The sequence below is a fragment of the Rattus norvegicus genome, chromosome 4, assembly GCF_021556685.1.
Source record: "Rattus norvegicus strain SHRSP/BbbUtx chromosome 4, alternate assembly SHRSP_T2T, whole genome shotgun sequence".
NCBI classification, from domain to species: Eukaryota; Metazoa; Chordata; class Mammalia; order Rodentia; family Muridae; genus Rattus; species Rattus norvegicus.
This window is the reverse complement of record NC_141537.1, coordinates 104,369,802-104,391,927: the sequence shown is the minus strand read 5'-3', so window position 1 is coordinate 104,391,927 and position 22,126 is coordinate 104,369,802. Positions and strand designations below refer to the sequence as shown.

General features: G+C 44.0%; 1 protein-coding gene across 6 annotated transcripts in view; it reads left to right on the top strand.

Moving 5' to 3' along the window:
* The window catches only part of Smyd1 (SET and MYND domain containing 1), a 55,178-nt gene that overhangs the window by 28,260 nt on the left and 4,792 nt on the right, over positions 1 to 22,126 (top strand). For 4 of the 6 annotated variants that reach the window (XR_015685423.1, XR_015685422.1, XM_087656605.1 and 1 more), the window contains 4 exon segments: positions 10,700 to 10,889; positions 18,608 to 18,700; positions 20,187 to 20,350; positions 21,793 to 21,961. Coding sequence is in view for 4 of the 6 variants with exons in the window: in XM_087656605.1 (XP_087512731.1) it covers positions 10,700 to 10,889; positions 18,608 to 18,700; positions 20,187 to 20,350; positions 21,793 to 21,961 (616 nt within the window). In the remaining 2 variants the exon portion in view is untranslated. 6 annotated transcript variants of the gene reach the window in all.

Genomic DNA, 22,126 nt, shown 5'->3' with positions numbered 1-22,126 from the left:
TTGGTGTCATTGGAAGTAGGTATTGTGCACCATCTTGAAGTCCTCATTAATGTGCTCTCAGATGACGTGAGAACCTTTCCTGTCTCCCAGGAGTGAGCTAGAAGTTCCTGATACAGTTCTGATCTTTAAATCACAATGGAGTCTTTGATGTGATGTCTTCTTTTCTTTCAGTTGATAGAATCATTTGGGACTTTGTTTATTTGGAGACTCTAACTAATTTTGATTTTAATTATTAAAGTTAACTTTTTTTACAATATTATGCATTATTCATTTATCTGCTAGATCAGATTGTATGGACTCACATGTCACTCCTCAATGACAGAGTCCTAATGGGGAGGACCAGAAGATGAGGAGATAAGAAGATAGGAGAGCTGGGCTCAGATGATGTGCTATGATCATAAGCTGTGTCTTATGCCAAGGAGGTTTATTGAGAAGTACATACTCTTACGTATACATTGTTGGAGGAAAAAAGGACAGAGTCAGCAGGAAGCTAATCGTACAATACATCATACAATCAGACAGAGTCAGCAGGAAGCTAATCAAGCAGTATTGCACAAAGGGGAACACAAGGTTCTTAAGGGCATCACAGACTCAGCACACAGTGGCCTTGAGACTGATAGCTCCTGCCTCTTCAGGAAGAAAAGTCTAGCTCCCAGGGACAGAAACCTTCACTCCAGCCCTAGACTGTACCTCACTAGGCCTGCCCTTAGTGAGGACAGAACTAGGTTCCCTTGTTCTGTCATCAAGGCCTCTGAAAGAGCCTTGGGTTGCCTGGCTTTCAACATTTTATAAACTAATTTAAATATTTGTGCATCAAAACATGTTTCATAATCATTCTGTAGGTTAAGAATATTCTAAGTAGACATAACTCTCTAAACAGATTTTACACACACACACACACACACACACACACACACACACACACACACACACTTAAAGCAATGATTCAAAAGCAAAGGTTATGTCCAATGGGAAAACAGATTAAATCACAGATTTTTAAATGTCTGTGTAGTAAGAGGATACTAAGAACAAATCAAACCTTGAGAGAATATTGTAGGAAATCAAGCATTAATTTTATCTAAGGATATTGAATTAATTTAAAGAACTTTTAAATAAGCTTTTATATTGTTTTTAACTCAATTACAATTTTATTCATTTTAAAACATCTCTCTACAACATACTTTTATTATTATTACTATTACTATAACATTTAGAAAACATTTTAGTGATGGAATTTTAAATGAAGGCTCAGGAGATTATGTCTAAAACACAGAAAGCATTACATTTTAGAAATCTCACAGTCATAAACATAGGTAAAATACATTCACTGTTTTCTTAACCAAATTTAATTACTTGTTAAAAATTCAAGTTATTTTAACACATAGCTTGAAATATGTTTTTTTGTTGTTAGAAAAAACATTTACTTTTTATTTGTGTTTTTGAGGCATAAGATGTAGAACAATTTTTCCAGGGCAGGATAAAGTTTGGCATTTATAACATACTTATTATTATCTTAACTAAAAATTAAAGATGCATAATATTTAAGTCTATTGTGGTAATAATATAGTAAGGTGATCTCTAAACTCTAAGATGTCAGTGTAGCTTTAAAACAGGTTTTAAAAATGACAATACATTTTTTTAGGTTTATTTTCTTATGTAGGTTTGGCTACAGTAAGGATCTTGAAAAACTTTTTTTTGTTAGTGTATTTGTTTTTAAAGAGGCAGTATGGTCAAAAATAGCCATAAAATCCTTTGTGTGTGTGTACAACATATACTCACGGAGAAACAAAACACATCCAAAAGCATAGACATAAGTTATTCCCTTAACCTTTGGAATAAATAAAGAGTTTAGTATCTCCAAAGAAGGAAGAAATGTATCCTGCAATAGGTAGTCATCTAGGTTAATTTGTATCTTCAAGCGATAGGGACCATGTAGTAGAACCAAAATTGGAATGAGGATCAAGAAGAGAACATCTTGACCAGAATTCTTTTTTTCTTTTTATTTTTTTCCATCTTTATTAAATTGGGCATTTCTTATTTACATTTCAAATGTTATTCCCTTTCCTGGTTTCCAGGCCAACATCTCCCTAGCCCCTCCCACTCCCCTTCTAGATGGGTGTTCCCCTCCCCATCCTCCCCCCATTACTGCCCTCCCCCCAACAATCACGTTCACTGGGGGTTCAGTCTTGGCAGGACCCAGGGCTTCCCCTTCCACTGGTGCTCTTACTAGGATATTCATTGCTACCTATGAGGTTGGAGTCCAGGGTCAGTCCATGTATAGTCTTTGGGTAGTGGCTTAGTCCCTGGAAGCTCTGGTTGCTTGGCATTGTTGTTCATATGGGGTCTCAAGCCCCTTCAAGCTCTTCCAGTTCTTTCTCTGATTCCTTCAACGGGGGTCCCGTTCTCAGGTCAGTGGTTTGCTGCTGGCATTCGCCTCTGTATTTGCTGTATTCTGGCTGTGTCTCTCAGGAGAGATCTACATCCGGCTCCTGTCGGCCTGCACTTCTTTGCTTCATCCATCTTGTTTAATTGGGTGGCTGTATATGTATGGGCCACATGTGGGGCAGGCTCTGAATGGGCATTCCTTCAGCCTCTGTTCTAAACTTTGTCTCCCTATCCCCTCCCAAGGGTATTCTTATTCCCCTTTTAAAGAAGGAGTGAAGCATCTGCATTTTCGTCATCCTTCTTGAGTTTCACGTGTTCTGTGCACCTAGGGTAATTCGAGCATTTGGGCTAATATCCACTTATCAATGAGTGCATACCATGTATGTCTTTCTGTGAGTGGGTTAGCTCACTCAGGATGATATTTTCCAGTTCCAACCATTTGCCTACGAATTTCATAAACTCGTTGTTTTTGATAGCTGAGTAATATTCCATTGTGTAGATGTACCACATTTTCTGTACCCATTCCTCTGTTGAAGGGCATCTGGGTTCTTTCCAGTTTCTGGCTATTATAAATAAGGCTGCGATGAACATAGTGGAGCACGTGTCTCTTTTATATGTTGAGGCATCTTTTGGGTATATGCCCAAGAGAGGTATGGCTGGATCCTCAGGCAGTTCAATGTCCAATTTTCTGAGGAACCTCCAGACTGATTTCCAGAATGGTTTTACCAGTCTGCAATCCCACCAACAATGGAGGAGTGTTCCTCTTTCTCCACATCCTCGCCAGCATCTGCTGTCACCTGAGTTTTTGATCTTAGCCATTCTCACTGGTGTGAGGTGAAATCTCAGGGTTGTTTTGATTTGCATTTCCCTTATGACTAAAGATGTTGAACATTTCTTTAGGTGTTTCTCAGCCATTCGGCATTCCTCAGCTGTGAATTCTTTGTTTAGCTCTGAACCCCATTTTTTAATAGGGTTATTTGTCTCCCTGCGGCCTAACTTCTTGAGCTCTTTGTATATTTTGGATATAAGCCCTCTATCAGTTGTAGGATTGGTAAAGATCTTTTCCCAATCTGTTGGTTGTCATTTTGTCCTAACCATAGTGTCCTTTGCCTTACAGAAGCTTTGCAGTTTTATGAGATCCCATTTATCGATTCTTGATCTTAGAGCATACGCCATTGGTGTTTTGTTCAGGAAGTTTTCTCCAGTGCCCATGTGTTCGAGATACTTCCCCCACTTTTTCTTCTATTAGTTTAAGTGTATCTGGTTTGATGTGGAGGTCCTTGATTCACTTGGACTTAAGCTTTGTACAGGGTGATAAGAATGGATCAATCTTCAGTCTTCTACATGCTGACCTCCAGTTGAACGAGCACCATTTGCTGAAAATGCTATTTTTTTCCCCATTGGATGGTTTTGGCTCCTTTGTCAAAAATCAAGTGACCATAGGTGTGTGGATTCATTTCTGTTGACCAGAATTCTTTACATAGTCTTGTAAGCAGATTTTATAATTTATTTATTTTTTATTTTTATGTGTCTGGATGCTTTGCATGCATGTATGTCTATGCACCATGTGTATGGCAGTACCCACAGCGACCAGAAGAGGGCATCAGATCTCCTGGGACTGGAGTTAGAGACAGTTCTAACCCATGCTGTGAACCAGTTATGGGTACTGAGAGTTGAACCCAGCACTCATGGAAAAACAGTCAAAGCTCTTAACTGCTGGGGCATCTCTCCAGACAGATTTAAATTGTCTTGAATTTAGAAACTCATGTTAATTATCCCAAAGAAAGATTTAGGACAATTTGCCATCTTTGTTTCATCTACGTGGTCACATTGATTATACTTTTTGTCTTTTATCATTATTCTGTTTCTTAAATTTTTAGTTTGACTATGAGCCAAAATGAAGCTCAACCAAATTAACAACTCTAGTTTGCATGAGCATTTATTTATAAGCCAATTTGGCATTAAGTACATTATAAAAAAAAAACCATAACCATGAGTTGACAGATGGTCTCTGTACATAATCCCACGTAAGATGTATTTTAATAAACCAAGATTTAAAGCAGTACTGTTTGTTGGGATTATATTTTCTATAACACTTGTTACAAAAAGGACACAGCATAGACATCTTTAGAAGGTGTGAAGATAGGTATTTGTTTATTTATATACAGTTCGACTATAATAAGAACTTACATTTAACAGTTCTTTGAAAATATTTTGAAGAAATCATGGGAATTTTATGTTAGCCATTATATAAATGGGATAAAAATTATATATTTAGAATTTGTTTTGGAGGGAAATCTTTATCAAAATCCGTGTATATATCAATAAAGGTTTATGACACATTCAGAATCCCCAGAGATGTCATTGCAACAGGCTGTAAGATGTTTAGAATACTTACATTTATGAGGTAGAATATATTCACCAGGCCTTAATGTTCAATCACAACATTTCAATCTAATCTGCACATGCACGTTACTTGGGCATGCCAAAAAAATAATTTTAGCCCATAACAAAAATGAATTTTAAAAAAGAAGTAAAGTGTGCACAATTTGTTAACTGTTATGTTGACACAGCAACATATGAAGACAAAAATTGTACCAAACCAGTGATCATAGGATAGACTCAAGGCACAGCTGCACGAAAGCAGATGCTGCCAGTTTAGAAAAGAGGTCTTTCCACTTTCCTGAGCTGCGTGGAAGACCTAGTAACACAAAAGATGGAGTCATGGAGACTCACGGTCTCTCTCCCCTCTTCAAATAGCTGAGGCGATAGCGTGTGTGTGTGTGTGAGTGTGTGTGTGTGTGTGTGTGTGTGTGTGCTTGTGTGTTTTGTTTGTCTTTATTGTGTCTCAGACTGCTTTCTAGCAGGTCACTAGGAGGTCACAGCTTGTGCCATGCCAGGTCTGGCCACCCTTCCACAAGAAGTCAATTAAAAGACAAATTAAAAGTGGAAAGCAGAAAAAGATTTATTAATTCAGGTCACATCGGGAAGCTGGAGAGAAGAGAACAAAGGGATGAGCAAATCTCTCAGCTCATCTTTAAGGCCCCACAGATCAATGTTTAAATAGAGGGACAGGGATATACGCACATCAGAACAGCAATGGTAGACGCACATCATCAGAGCAGCCATAGGAGATGCACATCAGAATGGCTGTGGTCAGGGTATGGCTATGCTCCTCACTGAGGCATCATTATCTGGGTTTCAGTCTCATCCTGTAAGTTGTTAGAACTGTGTGAAATCTCTTTCCAGGAGACGAGTTCCCTCTCTGGCCCTTCTGTCTCCCCAGAGAAACCTCCATGTCCTTAGGGTCCATTTTTCTAACAGTCTGATAATTGGATTGAAAGATATGATTGTATCTAGAATATCTTATATCTGTCAGCCATGCTGCAAGGGGGAATCAGATTTTATGAAGATGCCCTTCAGTAAAGCCATGTGTTACTACATCTAACCCAGGGGCAGAATCTGGATGGGCCTAAGAAATACCTGTCTTTAATGTTAGTAACACTCAAACTGTTAATCCCAAACACGGGAGGAGAAAGACACCGACCAAATCATCATGGCCAAATTAATTAAAGCAAGCAAGTAATTAAAGCAAACTTTTAAAAATCTGTGTACATGGCCTGCCTCCTGCTAAGGTAGGGTTTGAGAGGTCAGCATTGGATGTGAGGAAGACAAGGCTTTTATAGCTCAGGGGTAGGGGACTTAAAGATGAGGGGATATGACAGGCAAAAACAGGCAGGATTACAGGAACAGAGCATAAACATAACAAGTTGGTCCCTCCTGAAGCAAAGACATGGTTGCAAGGTGGGCATAAGAAGGTAGTCATAGCAACAGGCAGTCAAACCCAGGTAGTCATAGGTGGTCATGCAACCTTTTGAAACAAAGGTAGGGTGGCAAATGGCTGTAAACAACTCTATGAAACAAACACAGGATTGCCATTCCCATGGAATGGGAACAGGCAGTGCAGAACCATTTGTAATTAAGGTTACAGGAGGGGTGAAGCCTAATCCTTGAGAAACAGAGGTTTAGTCATAAGAAGGAATGACTTAGTTTGTTTTTACTATAAGAGGGCTTTTAGGCACAAGATGGAGGCAGGCTGGTTCCTCAGAAGTAACACCAGATGGTCTGAACTCAGTGGGGCCATACCTATACCAGATGACTCCTCTGGAGAAAAGTGGATCATTTTCATGTGGTGGCGTGTTGATTGTCAATTCAAAAACCACAGCTCTCCTTTTAAAGGGAATAAGACCATGGCCAGGAAACACAAACTTAGGTTATCCAAAATTCCATATCCCCTGGGCTTTTCTTAATGAAGACCACATGGGTCTTTTGCTTGGTCTGGGCTTCAAGTGGATTTAAAGCAAAATGTTGTATTCCAAAATTTGAGCTTCGCAGCGAGGGCAGGAATGGTTGGTATATCTGTGTCAGTATGTACTGCTTGTTACTTTGGATAGCTCCCCCCATGTCCCGGGCTGGGGTTCTAAACCTGTAGTGCGAAAGTCAAAAGCACACAACTTGGGCAGTAGGGCTGTAGGGCAGGAGAATCAGGAATGCCAATCGTCTTTGGGTACAAGTGAGTTTGGGACAGCCTGGGCTACATAAGACCTGTTTCAAATCAAACAAAACAAAAATAACAAAATAAACAATATTGAAAAAAGCAAATCTCAGGGCCTCCCTAGTTCTAAGTCTATGTGGTTCTAGCTTTGTTCTCCATGTCTGCAGAAACCACTTGCATGTGTCGCTTGCTTGCAGTTGGTTAGCTCCACTACAGAGCTGTAGAATATTGGAGATGGAAGGGGTCTGGGTCTCAGGGTGAATCAGATTTGATCAAGGAAGCTGGGTGAAGGAAGGAGCAGGGCTAAGCCCTCAATTCTTTTAATCACTGTTCATCCCTTAATCCCTAGTTCTGAGTATAGACAGTTCCTAACTTACAGTGGCTTGACGTAACAGTGCTTATGTTCTATGGTAAGAACAAACATGTGAGGCTATCGCCATGACATGTCTCACCTTTAGGACAGTGATAAACAAACTATGGGAGACATTTGTTCTTCACTATAAAACAGGTTTGTGCTGGCTCACTTTGCCTAACTGTGGTCTTTTGGCCATGTTCTGGGCACATTTAAGGCAGGCAAAGCTAAGCCATGATGCTCAGCCCATTAGACGCTTAGAGTGTTTTCAACCTGTCATGGATTTATTGGGATACATCTGGCTATGTTTGAGAAGCATCACCTCTACTCCTCTTCTCTTTTCTTCTTTACGGTCCTAGGGATTGAACCTAAGGCCTGAGGTGTCAGACAAGCAGTCTACCACTGAGCTAGATCCCCAGCCCTCTTTCTATTTTTGATTTTGAGGTCATCACTGATTTGCCTAGGCCTTGAGCTCTGTTGTCCAGGTAGATCTTGAACTTACTGCATTAGTCTTTGGAGTAGCTGAGATTATAGGCATATTTTTATATTTAAGTGACATCAAGTTAATTCATTTTTGGACTCTTCTTTTTCCTCCCTTCCTGTGACATATCCTTCTACCTTTTCTCCCCTCTCCTTGTCTTCCTTCATTTTTCTCCTCCTCCTTTTCTTCCCTGTCTCCAACTCCTCTCCCTCTCCCTCTCCCTCTCCCTCTCCCTCTCCCTCTCCCTCTCCCTCTCCCTCTCCCTCTCCCTCTCCCTCTCCCTCTCCCTCTCCCTCTCCCTCTCCCTCTCCCCCGACCTCTCATTGAATCAAAGGGCTTACTGAATAACCCAGGCTAGCCCTGGACTTCCTATATAGCCCAGGCTGACCTCAGACTCATAATCCTCAAGAGCATTGGGCTTACATGCATCACTACACTCACTTTGGTTTTGATTCCCCTGACCCCGACACACACACACACACACACACACACACACACACACACACACACACACACTATTTAAACAATTCAATATACCTGAGGTTTTGCATGGGAAGGAGAATTTCTGAAAATACCAACCAATCTGCCCCTGATTCACACTGATATGTCACTATGGTGGCCAGCTCTGTAAAGGGTCTACAGGGGTATACATAGTCCCCAAAATATGCCTAAAACATAGACTGTGGAGGCTGGAGATTAAGCTTAGCAGAGGAACGCTTCCAATTTGCCTTCCTATTCCACAAGGGCACTAGCCCTCCACTGTCCTCACTGGCCCAGGAGTAGCTCACATAGGGCATTTCAGAACATTAGTGGAGCTCTAAAAATAAGGCCCTTCCCCGTGCATCTATCACAGACCCAGGGGTCAGTTGAAAGCCAGGACCTGCCAGTCTGAAGGGTACAAAGATTAAATCCTAATCTTGGCCCTGCCTCCATGGAACTCTGGGATTTTGAGGGAAATGACTTATTTCTCTCATATAGACAGCCTTCTCTGTGAAATGGGGGTCCTCTACAGGTCGGAAATACCAGGCTTCTCAGAAAGCAGTGAGCAGGATCACGTGCCAACCCCCCCCCCCACACCCCAGTTGTCTTTGTCACTTCAGCTACACCCTTTGGAGAAAACTGTAAAGTGTCCCTGGAATGCCAGCGCTCCAGCTTCCTGGCACCGCCAGGGATTAACATTTTAAACTGTGCTCTATCCAGAGAATGGATGGTCTGCAGAGGCAGCAGACTACATCTTCAGAAACAGATGCTGTCCTTGTCACCTCTACCAGCAGATAATAATGTGGGAGTGAGGGACATAGAAGGTCAGTCAGCCACGCCTCTGCCACTCACAGTGTCCCTCCTGTAATTCCTAGCACTCTTTCCTCATTCTGTGGATGTCTTGAAGTCTAGTTAGTGTGCCACTAGTATTGTCCTTGTACTGCTCAGTGGCGCCTGGGCTGTGTGTTAGCGTGATAATGGTTACCTCAGAACAAACCAGTGTTGAGTTATCAGTAACATGTTCGTGCAGATTCCTTTCTACAGTATGGAGTTCAATTGTATCTTATTAGACAGAGTATGAAAAATGCCCCTATTCTTCCTTCTGCCCCTTTCAAGGGGACCGGAGGAGCGAGAGGAGGGCAGCACCTTTCCCTTTCCGTGACGTCAGTGCTGGGAGCTCAGGCAGGGCAGTCTCTTCTGAGCCACACTCTCAGCTCAGCACCCAACATTATCACTTGTTGGGTATGCTTTGGAACCTTAAGTAGTCAGCCCAGATAGTGGGATCCGCATATCCCTGCCACTCAGCAGTTGCTTCTTTATCTTTGAAGAAGACAGAGAATAGGGTGCTTCTGGACCTTTCTGGGTGCTGGGATCTTGCTTTTCTCATGGTGCTTGACAGTCTTTCTAGGAGTGGTGACCAAGAATCTCTGCCCCAGTCTGCTGCTTTCTGCCACTTCCTGCCTGGGCAGTGAAACTCCAGGCTCCTGGGGCTACAGGAACATAACTGAGGACTGAAATTGTCCACTTCTCCTTCCCCTTCCTTCTCCTCCTCCCGCCTCCTTCCATCTCCCCATCCTCCTCTCTCTCCTCCCTCTTACCACCTCCTCCCCCTCTTCCCTCTCTTCCCCCTCCTCCTCTTCTCCTCTCCTCCTCCTCCTTCCCTCTCCTCTTCTGCTCCCTCCTCCTCCTCCTGCAGTCTGACTGTGGTAGAGAGGCATGGCTGTCTCAGAGACACTGTGCTGGCGTAGCTGGAGGTCTGTCAGGGGCCTTTTTCACTACAGCACCTTCTGTATTATTACACAGTAAGGTGGGATGTTTTCTGAGTAACTAGAGGGCCTTGCCTAGTTTGAAAGGAAATTTAAAAAATAAAACTACTGTTACTAACAAAGTTAGCACCATCTTTCAACAAATGCAAAAGTAAATCAGACGAACAGCCCCAGCCTTTTTATATTCAAATTTCTTTGGTGGTCCGATGAGCATATGTTTGCTATTTAATGTATACGCGAGCCATTGGACCTAAACATAAAGTCCAAGGGAGCTTAAAAGGTTTAGCGTAGAATGGGCCAAGATGGTGGCAGCTTCATGTATGTGTTACAGAGATGTAGTCTTCAAACTAAGGAAATGATTTTTGGATCTTTTCTTGTTTTGCCTTTGTTATTATTCCTATCCTGTAACAGCTGATCAGTACCTGAGTGTCTAAAACTGTGGGCATAAAGCTAGCTTTAAGACCAGGCCTGGTCCTTTATGGGGTTTCTATCTGAACCAGAAAAGTTAACTGGATGGAGCAGACATGGCACCGGCTGAGTGATAGCTCTGTGTTAGGTTGCGACCTTTCTGGAGGGGATGGGCATTTTCTCAGAGCCTTAGTGGAGGCTGCTGTCCTTGAAGCTGGGCTGCTGGAATGCTAATCAGCTCAGGCTTCTGTTGACCCTTTGTCTTGCTTCAGGATTGAGCTCCGGGCCCTGGGCAAGATCTCAGAAGGTGAGGAGCTGACGGTGTCCTACATAGACTTCCTCCACCTCAGCGAGGAGCGCAGGCAGCAGCTGAAGAAGCAGTACTACTTTGACTGCTCCTGTGAACACTGCCAGAAGGGGCTGAAGGACGACCTCTTCCTGGCAGTGAAGGAAGACCCCAAGGTACACACAACCCTGCTTCAGGGTCTGCGTCTGCCTTCCCAGGAACTGGGCAAGGGTGGGGGTTATAGCCTTGAGGAACAGAGTGGGATGGAGAAAAGAGAGAGGCAGGCAGGTCCCATCTGATCTGGGGACATTTGAAGAAACCAGTCTTTCTCTGAAAGGACAACAGTGACCTGACTATTGTGAACATTGGACAAGGTGGCCTGTGTAAAAGGCCTGGCACAGGCACTCAGCAGGATTCAGTTCCCCACCCTGAGCCTGTGCAGTAAGTAATGTGGAGAACTTCAGATCAAAATCCAACAGGCAAAGGGATTGCCACGGTTTCCCTTGTGCACAGATGGGTACTGTGGAGATGGGGCAGGCTTGCCAAGGGGATGCCAGGAGCTCATATGAGCTGGGAGACAGCTGAACTGTCAGGATACACGCAAACCTAGAACAAAATATTTAGACACTTCCATAACAGTATCAGCAAGAAGCAGAAACTATGCAAGGTGCCAATTCCTGCTCACCCATTTCCTCCTTCAGAGCACACAGGGGTGGAGGGTGGGTCAGCACAGGTGTGGGGGCACTGTTCTCACTGTTGGGAGAACTCTGTCCAAAGGCTCAGGCCGTTTTCTGTATCTGTGAATAGAGGAAATCTCATTCTGTCAAGGGGGAAAATCTCAGGGTACAAAACAATTGGATATCAAGTCAGAGTTGTAAAAATGTCCTCAAGGCTTCCTTTCTCTTCCAGTAAGGTGGTCTTAGTAGACGTATGCAAGAAGTTAACTAGATGCTTCTCTGTAACTGCTACTCTACTAGTGTCTGTGAGCACATGCACACGAATTTCTAAACCCCCATCTGCATCCTATGTAGGAGAGAATGTGTTCTTAGTCAGAGCAGATGTGCTGGGTGAATTCCAGAGTTCTGGTCATATGATCTGACTCATGGCTCATTACCTACTGGTGTATGTGCTCATTAACATCCTCCACAGTCTCCCCCCCCCCTTCTCTCTCTCTCATCCCTGGGCTGCTCTACACAATTTTCTGGCCAGTAACTTATTTGTGTTCTTATTATATCACATGAACATTTTCACCAAGAAGATCGACTTCTAAGGATTCACCCAGAAGAGACACTCACACGTTTGCTATAAGATAGACAGATAAAGATGGACTGTTAGGAACAATAAAGTAGTGAGAGGAAAAAATACCCTCAAATCAACACACAGGGAAATGTGTAACTAGAAAATAACACCCTAAACCATTCACGCATGAAGCAGGCATCTGTGTGCAGCTCTGCAGTGAGAGCTGTTCCTCAAGAAAAACAAGTTAAAGGGCCCAAAGATGCCTTGTACGTGTCTTACATTGCTAGAGTTGCTATAGCAGAGGCCCCAAACTGCCTTAGTAGTTTAAGCCTTAGTGTCCCAGTCTTACAGTTCTGAAAGCCAGAGGCCCGCCATCCTCCATCAACAAGCTATTTGGGAAGGATCTATTCTGGATGTTTCTCCTGAGTTTGTGGAAGGCTGTCTCCTCCCAGAGTCTCTTCACATCATCTTCCTCTTGCTGGTTGGTCCTCTTTTTCTTTTAATGAGGCCACCAGTCATGTGGGGTTTGAGGTCAACCCTACTTCATTCACCATGACTCATCTTAGGTAATTATAGCTGCAAGGATGCTACTTGCAAGTCGGGCTGCGTTCTGAGCATTCAACTCATAACACCATGTCGCCTTACCATGTTATGACACTTAGGAGACATGCACACACAATCGCCTTACCATGTTATGACACTTAGGAGACATGCACACACAGTCGCCTTACCATGTTATGACACTTAGGAGACATGCACACACAGTCGCCTTACCATGTTATGACACTTAGGAGACATGCACACACAGTCGCCTTACCATGTTATGACACTTAGGAGACATGCACACACAGTCGCCTTACCATGTTATGACACTTAGGAGACATGCACACACAGTCGCCTTACCATGTTATGACACTTAGGAGACATGCACACACAATCGCCTTACCATGTTATGACACTTAGGAGACATGCACACACAGTCGCCTTACCATGTTATGACACTTAGGAGACATGCACACACAGTCACCTTACCATGTTATGACACTTAGGAGACATGCACACACAGTCGCCTTACCCTGTTATGACACTTAGGAGACATGCACACACAGTCGCCTTACCATGTTACGACACTTAGGAGACATGCACACACAGTCGCCTTACCATGTTACGACACTTAGGAGACATGCACACACAGTCGCCTTACCCTGTTATGACACTTAGGAGACATGCACACACAGTCGCCTTACCATGTTATGACACTTAGGAGACATGCACACACAGTCGCCTTACCATGTTACGACACTTAGGAGACATGCACACACAGTCGCCTTACCATGTTATGACACTTAGGAGACATGCACACACAGTCGCCTTACCATGTTATGACACTTAGGAGACATGCACACACAGTCGCCTTACCATGTTATGACACTTAGGAGACATGCACACACAGTCGCCTTACCCTGTTATGACACTTAGGAGACATGCACACACAGTCACCTTACCATGTTATGACACTTAGGAGACATGCACACACAGTCGCCTTACCCTGTTATGACACTTAGGAGACATGCACACACAGTCGCCTTACCATGTTATGACACTTAGGAGACATGCACACACAGTCGCCTTACCATGTTATGACACTTAGGAGACATGCACACACAGTCGCCTTACCATGTTATGACACTTAGGAGACATGCACACACAGTCGCCTTACCATGTTATGACACTTAGGAGACATGCACACACAGTCGCCTTACCATGTTATGACACTTAGGAGACATGCACACACAGTCACCTTACCATGTTATGACACTTAGGAGACATGCACACACAGTCGCCTTACCATGTTATGACACTTAGGAGACATGCACACACAGTCACCTTACCATGTTATGACACTTAGGAGACATGCACACACAGTCGCCTTACCATGTTATGACACTTAGGAGACATGCACACACAGTCGCCTTACCATGTTATGACACTTAGGAGACATGCACACACAGTCACCTTACCATGTTATGACACTTAGGAGACATGCACACACAGTCGCCTTACCATGTTATGACACTTAGGAGACATGCACACACAGTCGCCTTACCATGTTATGACACTTAGGAGACATGCACACACAGTCGCCTTACCATGTTATGACACTTAGGAGACATGCACACACACCTTGGCATGGAAGCATAGTCAGTATCTCTGCAGAAAGGAAGAGAAGGAAGCTCTGACCAGTTGGCCATCCTCCCATGCAGGAGATAAAATAGTTTGGGCCAAGGATTATGTTTAGTTATTTTTGTTTATTTGTTTGTTTACAGGAATAACCTCTTTTCTCCCCCAATCAGAATCAAATGGCTTGTATACTGTTAGTATTTGTTTTTTAGGGCTTTTTTTGGTAGGTAGACAAAAAAATCTTTTTTCCACCTTACAAAATTCTACAACACATAGTAGTTAAAGTCTTTGCATATTATGGGTGGGTTTCCACAGTTCAGAAGGTGATTGTGGTCTTAGGTCCTACTCCATCACTGTAGATAAATTGCTAGTGGTGATAACATTCCAGTGTCTCTCAGGTTGACAAGTCTCAGAGAAAAAATAGTGGTTTCTGCTTGAACCTAACTAGATTCAAAGCAGAATCTTTCTAGTATTTCTTTGGACACCAAATTGGGGTTTCTACTTTAAAACATCTAAATTACATTTATTGGCTGGGTGTGATGGGGCATGCTTTTAATTTCAGGGAAATAGAAGTAGGTTGGTTTCTGTGCTTGAGGCCAGTCTGGTCAACAGTTTGGTCTACATGTGAGTTCCAGAACAGTCAGAGCCACATAATGGAGAGACCTTGTCTCAAAAACAAACAACTCCCAAAACAAAATGAAAACCAAACACACACACACACACACACACACACACACACACACACACACACACACACACACACACACGGCGCGCGCGCGTGTGTGTGTGTGTGTGTGTGTAGATCAGAGGACAATTTGTGGGAGTTGGTTTTCCTACCACATGGGTCTCAGGGATTACATTCAGGTTGCCAGGTTTCGTGGCAAGTGCTTTTTACCCACTCAGCCATCTTGATGGCCTCTTAAGTTGGGTTCTTTATTAAAGTAAGTATATGAACTCAAAATAAAAGTAACTCAGCTTAAATGTGTGGACAGGAAAGATTGAGTACACCTTTATAGTTTTTTAATGAATTAATTTGAGCTACACTCCTGCTGGTCTTAACTCATTATTTAGCTCAGCCTGGTTTCTAACTCATCATCCTGCCCGTCAGCCTCCCTCCCAAGTGCTGGGACTGCAGGCGTGTGCCCCTGCAGGGTTAGCAATTTTGTTTTCTTTCTTTTTAAGCCATTGTAATGTATTGTGCATTGGTGCCTCATTTTCCTTGTCTGTAAAATGGAAAGTTAGAAGAATTTAACAGCGTTTCCTTCAGCTTGAACTACGTATGGTGTCATCACAACTTATGAGACAGTGTCTCACGAAGCCCAGGCTGGCCTGCACTTGCTGTGTAGCCAAGGAGGACCTGAATCCAGATCCTCCCACTCAGCCTCCCAAAGCTAGTAACCATAGAACTGAGCCATCATGCCAAGTTCAGCTGTTTTCTTCCTTAAAACAATTTATGAGAGCCTGGTAGGCAGCCCCTGGGTCAATCAGCACCAGAGATTCTCTAACCACTATATATGCACAGTAATCTCTAGGAAATGCAAACAAAAAGTTTAAAATGAGAAAATAAAAACAAATATTTAACGCTTTCTTCAGTTGTACCTCTGGACGCCTTGTTTAGCCCAATTAGGTTTTTCTTTGTCTCTTTTTAGCCTTCAAGGCTGCTTTTCCAAGGTCAGGAACATTCTTCATACTCTGTCCTCTTTCCTCTCTGCCTCCTGCTGAGGGGCTGCTCACCTTCTAGTGTAGCTCCGCCCCTTATGTAGCCCCTCCCGTTTACCTAGCTCCTGCTGTCCTCTTCTAGCTCCCACTGTTCTCCTCTCTTTCTTTTCTCCATCTCTTCCTTTGGACTTGGAGACATTGGGCACACCTCCTTCAAGAAATAATGCTGCCCTCATGGCAACTGTTTTTGTAGCTATGGTACTTCCTTACCTCACATACCAAAACCTAATGTATTCCTTACCTCATATACCAAACCTAACGTATTCCTTACCTCACATATCAAAACCTAATGTAATGGGCTTTGGCCAGATCACTAGACTGCTTGGTTTATCTAAGCCACATGAGTCGAGTGTTGAAAAAGAGCTGAAAAAATCTCTCACATTTTCCTTTTGATCAAGATCAATAACTATTGGGTACATGCTAAGACACATAGAAAAGTCTGAATGTCTGTGGCCATAAGAGTCCTCTTAGTAAGTGCCAGTGGCCCCTGGAATTCTTGGATCAAGTCCTCAGGCTTGAGACAGGATCTCTTGTAGTCCAGATTGATCTTGGAGCCTTGATCCACTAGCCTTCCCCCTCTGAGGTTCAGGGCCTACGGCATGCATCGCCACAGCTGGGTTCTGTGTTTCTACATCAGTGACTCAGATGGAGACAAATACAAGGCCTGTGGACTATGTAGTTGACTTGAAGCAAAGCATTTTAGACAGCAGAATCCCAGTCCAAAGTTCCAGAGAAAACACATGAGGGGTCAATGTCTATTTCTGCTCTTGAGTTCAAAAGCCCAATAGTGAGCCAGACTACCAAGGACAAGGTGGTAGCAAGGTTCTAAACCTTAGTCATCAAAGTGTGACAAGGGTGTTGAAGAGATGGCTCACTGGGTAAGAATGCTTGTTGCTCTTCCAGAAGACTTGAGTTTCATTCTTACAATCCAGGTTGGGCAAGGAGCTCACAACTGCTGGTGACTCCAACTTCCTGGAATCCAGTGCCCTCTTCTGACCTCTACACACACACACACACACACACACACACACACACACACACAGAGACAGAGACAGAGAGAGAGACAGAGACAGAGAACGGGGAAAAAGGCCTACTTTAGGTTGCATAAACCTATTTAAAAATTACTATTTAAAAATTACTATTTAAAATGTGTGTGTGTGTGTGTGTGTGTGTGTGTGTGTGTGTGTGTGTGTGTGTGTAGTTTAAATGGAGTGATGCAATTTTGGATGATAATGATCCCCCCTCAAAAAAACAAACAAAACTGTGGACTGTCTAACAAAACCCCCAGTGCTAACTTGAGGTACAGGGGACCTGTGTCTCAGTTGTTGATCAGGGATGTCCAAGAGACTCCCAGACAATACAGGCTAGTGCCACTGGCCTGGGTTGCCTCCCAGCACTTGAAGGTAAGACCCTCTTTCAGAAGACATCACACACAGCAGAGACAGGACTTGGAGGAACTGAGCTATAAGCATCTTTCCTGGGGACCGGCTCTCACAGTATTGAAAGGTGACACTCTACCCACATGAAAGTCTAAAAGCCACAATGATGACTGGCCAATAAGAGATCCTCAACGATGCGAGAGTGACAGCTTTATCTTGGCAGTGAACAACAGATGTCTAACCGGACTTAAGGCCCAAGCATGGTAGGAATTCATGCCTGGCACTGTAACCTAGCAAACTACCCATTGCTGAAAAGGTCATGGAACCTACTACTCTCCTAAACCCATAAAACTTCTCACTGTATTCTAAATAGTGATGCTTTTATGCATAGATAAGTGACGTTCTCACTCCTCATCAAAGAAGCTTCTCTTTGCACAGTCTATGACAGAGATCCCGAACTGGTCAAAATGCACAGGATAAGTGACCATGAAGTGACCAAGTGATACACCCACAATGCAGTCCCTACACCCAAGCTCAGGGGGAATCACAGAAAGGGGAGCAGAAAGATTGTAAGAGCCGGAGGACCAAGATGCCTGCTGTGAGAGAATATCTTCTAGACACAACAGGGAAGCCACACCCATGAAATCTCAGCAAAGCGGTTGCCTAGGCAAGGCCTGAATAAGTACAATAGTCAATACACCATTCCCAGTGTGGACAGGGGAACTCTCACAAGGCCCCACCCCTAAATGAAAAGCTACAGGTAGTCAATGGCTGCAGAGAGAGGGAGAATCAATTTTCTCCAGGGATGAGCTTCCTGGTAAGTTCTTCAAGTGGTCATCCTTAACGTGTGTATGTGTGTGTGTGTGTGTGTGTGTGTGTGTGTGTGTGTCTAGGTGTGTCTGGGTGTGTGACAGCAGCACTGAGAGGGAGTGGGGGACCATGGGAGAGATTGAAATAGGAAAAAGGGATAGAAATGAAGTGACTATACAGTTCTCATGCGTAAAATCCTCAAAAACCAAAAAGCTCTAAATTAAGAAAGTGAGAAAAAGAAGCATGAGGAAGCAGTTGGCAAAGACACAGGGGTCTTTAGCACACTTAGAGAAATGAGGCATTCGGAATTCCGGGGGACTCTGATCCTGCATTACAGTGAGCGAATCCATTACAGTGAACATCAAAGACGCAGATACTCAAAGAGAGTTTACTTTTGTTTCTTTTTTGGTAGTAGTGGGATTGAGCCTTGGGCCTTACACGTGCAAGGCAAATGCTCTACCAAGGAGCTACATTCCCGGCCTTCTGGTGCTTGGAGATAAAATGGGGTGCCCCCAACCCCCGCCTCTAGGAGGTGATCTCAAACTGGATGTCCCTCTCTGTCCCAGCCCTCCCAGGAGGTGGTGAAGGAGATGACACAATTCTCAAAGGATACACTGGAAAAAATAGACAAGGCTCGCTCTGAGGGTTTGTATCACGAGGTGAGAGCACGTTTGATGAAGGGTTGTGGTGGGGAAGAGGGTGGAGAGTGAGGAGGGATGAGAAAAGGGAGGCCACTGAACAGGTTGCCCTCCTGGGAGGCCATCTCTCTCGTGGCCTTCCATCTCACCATCCATTAGGGACATATTCTCACTAAGTGCTGAGCCCGATGAGATCTGGCCCAGGAGAGCAACGGCCGCTGGGTCCATGTGCTAGGGGTTGAGGGGAGTGCCTGTGACCTCAGAAATGGAAGAGTGGACAGAGTGGCCTACTTGCTTTTCCATCACCGAGGATATGCCTCTTACACCCTGTCGCTGCACACTGGGCGTTCAACTTCGGCTGCTGAAGCCCCAAGGCTTCTCATCTAGCTGTGTACTATACTCACCTCATGCCCCTCCTACAGCCAGGACAACTCCTCTAGCGTCTCCTCTAGAGGAGTCAAGGTTCCCTAGCCTCCACAGGTCTCCCATGTGCAGCTAGGTGGTCTGCAGAGCTACTGCTGGGTTCGCTTTCGGAGACAAGGTCTTTGTGTGTAGTATAGGCTGGCCTTCAACTCCACCTTCCCGAGTGCGGGAATCACAGCACATACCATCATACCTGAGAAGTTAGTCTCAGCAACTTGGAAGTTTATTCTTATGTCTTGATGTCTAAGCTTGGATCTGTCCATTCTGAAATGGCGCAGAAGCACCATGAATCAGTTTCCTCCAAGCTCCTTATGCAGCTTGGATGAGCCAGGTATGGCTGTTACTAGAATATGTTAATATGGTAGTTAATTTTACCTCAAGTTGGCATCATTTTCTTTCTTTTTTTCCCTCCTCCTTTACTAATTCGTCCATTGCACATGTATGAGCCCTTACTAGGGCGACCAGTGTCAGGCATTCTCCTTAGCCCCTGAGTTCTGTCAGAGGGGAGGAAGACATGACATCTAAGTGTTACGCATGGTAGGGAATCTATGACAAAGGCGTTTGTTAGGAGCCACACCAAGGGGAGGTGTCGGCCCATGGGCTCCATTCCTCTGGTTTCTCCCCTCTTCATTTCTATCCCTCAATAATATCAAAGGCTGATGACCAATCCTTGAATACATAGCTCTTAGGGGTGGGCACTTACCCAAACCATAGCAAAACATTTACTCTGTACACACACACACACACACACACACACACACACACACACACACACACACACACACAGAGAGAGAGAGAGAGAGAGAGAGAGAGAGAGAGAGAGTTGACACATGCATGTAGTTTCCACAGCTCTGCTGTCCACTGACTGAAAATTCCTCTGTTGTGTCATTTTTATACCCCACATCTATCCTTTCCCATGCCTACATCTTAGCCACGCAGGCCATTTTGATGGTTCAAACCACAAACCTTGTTTTTATTTTCCACCAGGTTTCAAAGTGTGATCTAGTGTTGTCTTGCTGTTCTGTCTGTCAGTCCAGACATACTCTGGTACATTAGTGATGGATGAAGCTGTGTCTCCCTCCAGGTTGTGAAGCTGTGTCGGGAGTGCCTGGAGAAGCAGGAACCAGTGTTTGCTGACACCAACCTCTACGTGCTTCGGTTGCTAAGCATTGTGTCAGAAGTCCTCTCCTACCTCCAGGCCTTTGAAGAGGCCTCCCATTATGCCAGGAGGATGGTGGATGGCTACATGTAGGTGATGGTCCTGAGTCTCAGGTAGTTCCCCGGAAACCCTCTGCTCCGGGGATGCCAAAGAGATGGCACACATTTGACTCTTCCCCTTATACCCACAAGTGGTATCACCTGCAAGACATAGTCATGGTCATGCTTCTTCTTACAAATGAGCCTTTTATCATGTCCCAAGTAATAATGATCAAATAATGATGTAAGACCTGCTCCTCAGATGAAGCTTGGTTGTCATCTCTGGTCTGTTTGTGTATACATTCCTTACTTGTCACTTGAGCCTTGTCTTCTGCCTTTGATTTTTCTAAATGAAACAATTTTAAGTGCTTGGACAGTATTTTATTCTCCCTTTAATAAGCTATGATCAATCTTTAATGCATAGGTCTTGGGCATGGGCATTTATTCAGACCATAGCAATATATTTACATTGTGTCTATATTTATATAAGTATACATGAGTGTACATATATACACAAAATAATATTGTGCAGATATACACATATGTTCATAAGTTCTCACAGCTCTTCTATGATGAGAGAGGCCATTCTTGCTTATAAATTATAGTATGTTGCTTTCTTATTCCCTTCCACCAATGTGCTCTCTTGCCTTCTATGTTCATATTATCGTAGGCATTTGTGTTTCTGGTCAGATGAGTAAGTTGTCATAAGAAGGCTTTTCTTTAGAGGATGCTGCTCATTAAAAATGCAGGTACTCTGTCAGCATGCTAGGAAGGAGCCCTTCTAGGAAAAGAAAATATAGTGCAGCCCCAAGAAGGACATTAAAGTTATATTTCCCAGCTTCCTTTCATGTTCCCCAGAGAACTGGAGGTGCTCCAGATGGTACCTGGCTCAGAGTACACCTGTGGCCCTCTCTGTCCATGAAGCATTGACTTGGTGGTCCAGGTCAGATTCCCAACTCTCCTGACCTCACTGTGTAGAACATTAGTCAGCTCTATGTATTTCAATACCCCATGGCAAGCTGCTGGTGCCTTACATCACTAGTGGGAAGTCTAGACAGACTTGATGCATAAGAGTACTGGCTTTGGTGTCATGTCTGTCTGCTGTGACAGAATACCCAGAGAGAAGCAGTTTAGAAGGGAAAGGATTTACTTTAGCTTACAATTCCAGGTTACAGTCCAATCATTGCTGGGAAGCTGAAGTCACAGCACACCCACAGGAATGAATGAATGTAAGCAAGCTTGCCCTCACTTTGTCCTCTCCACTCATACAAGATACAGGATCCTCAGCTCATGGGATGGTGCTATCCACAGGCCCTCAAGACAGTCACCCCAAACATACATATAGCCTCAACTGAGACTCTTATCCCAAGTGATGCTAGATTATGTCAAGGTGACAATGGTAACCACCAGAGTATGTTAGGAGTTATCCTGTGTTCTACAGATGTGAGGACGGTTGGGATAATGAGTCAGGATTACTTTCTGTGCCTCTGCAGGAAACTCTACCACCATAACAATGCCCAACTGGGCATGGCTGTGATGCGGGCAGGGCTGACCAACTGGCATGCTGGTCACATTGAAGTAGGGCACGGGATGATCTGCAAAGCCTATGCTATTCTCCTGGTGACCCATGGACCCTCCCACCCTATCACCAAAGACTTAGAGGTAAGTAGCATCCTGGAGGTGGGCAGTCACTGTCTTGTTAGAAGATTTCTTAAGATGGGAGGCCTGGTTCATCTGGACTTTGCCTTGTGGAAGTCTGTAGACTACTACTAGACCAGAAAGAAACTTAGAATGCTTTAGCCCACCCCCTTGATTAATATGAAGAAA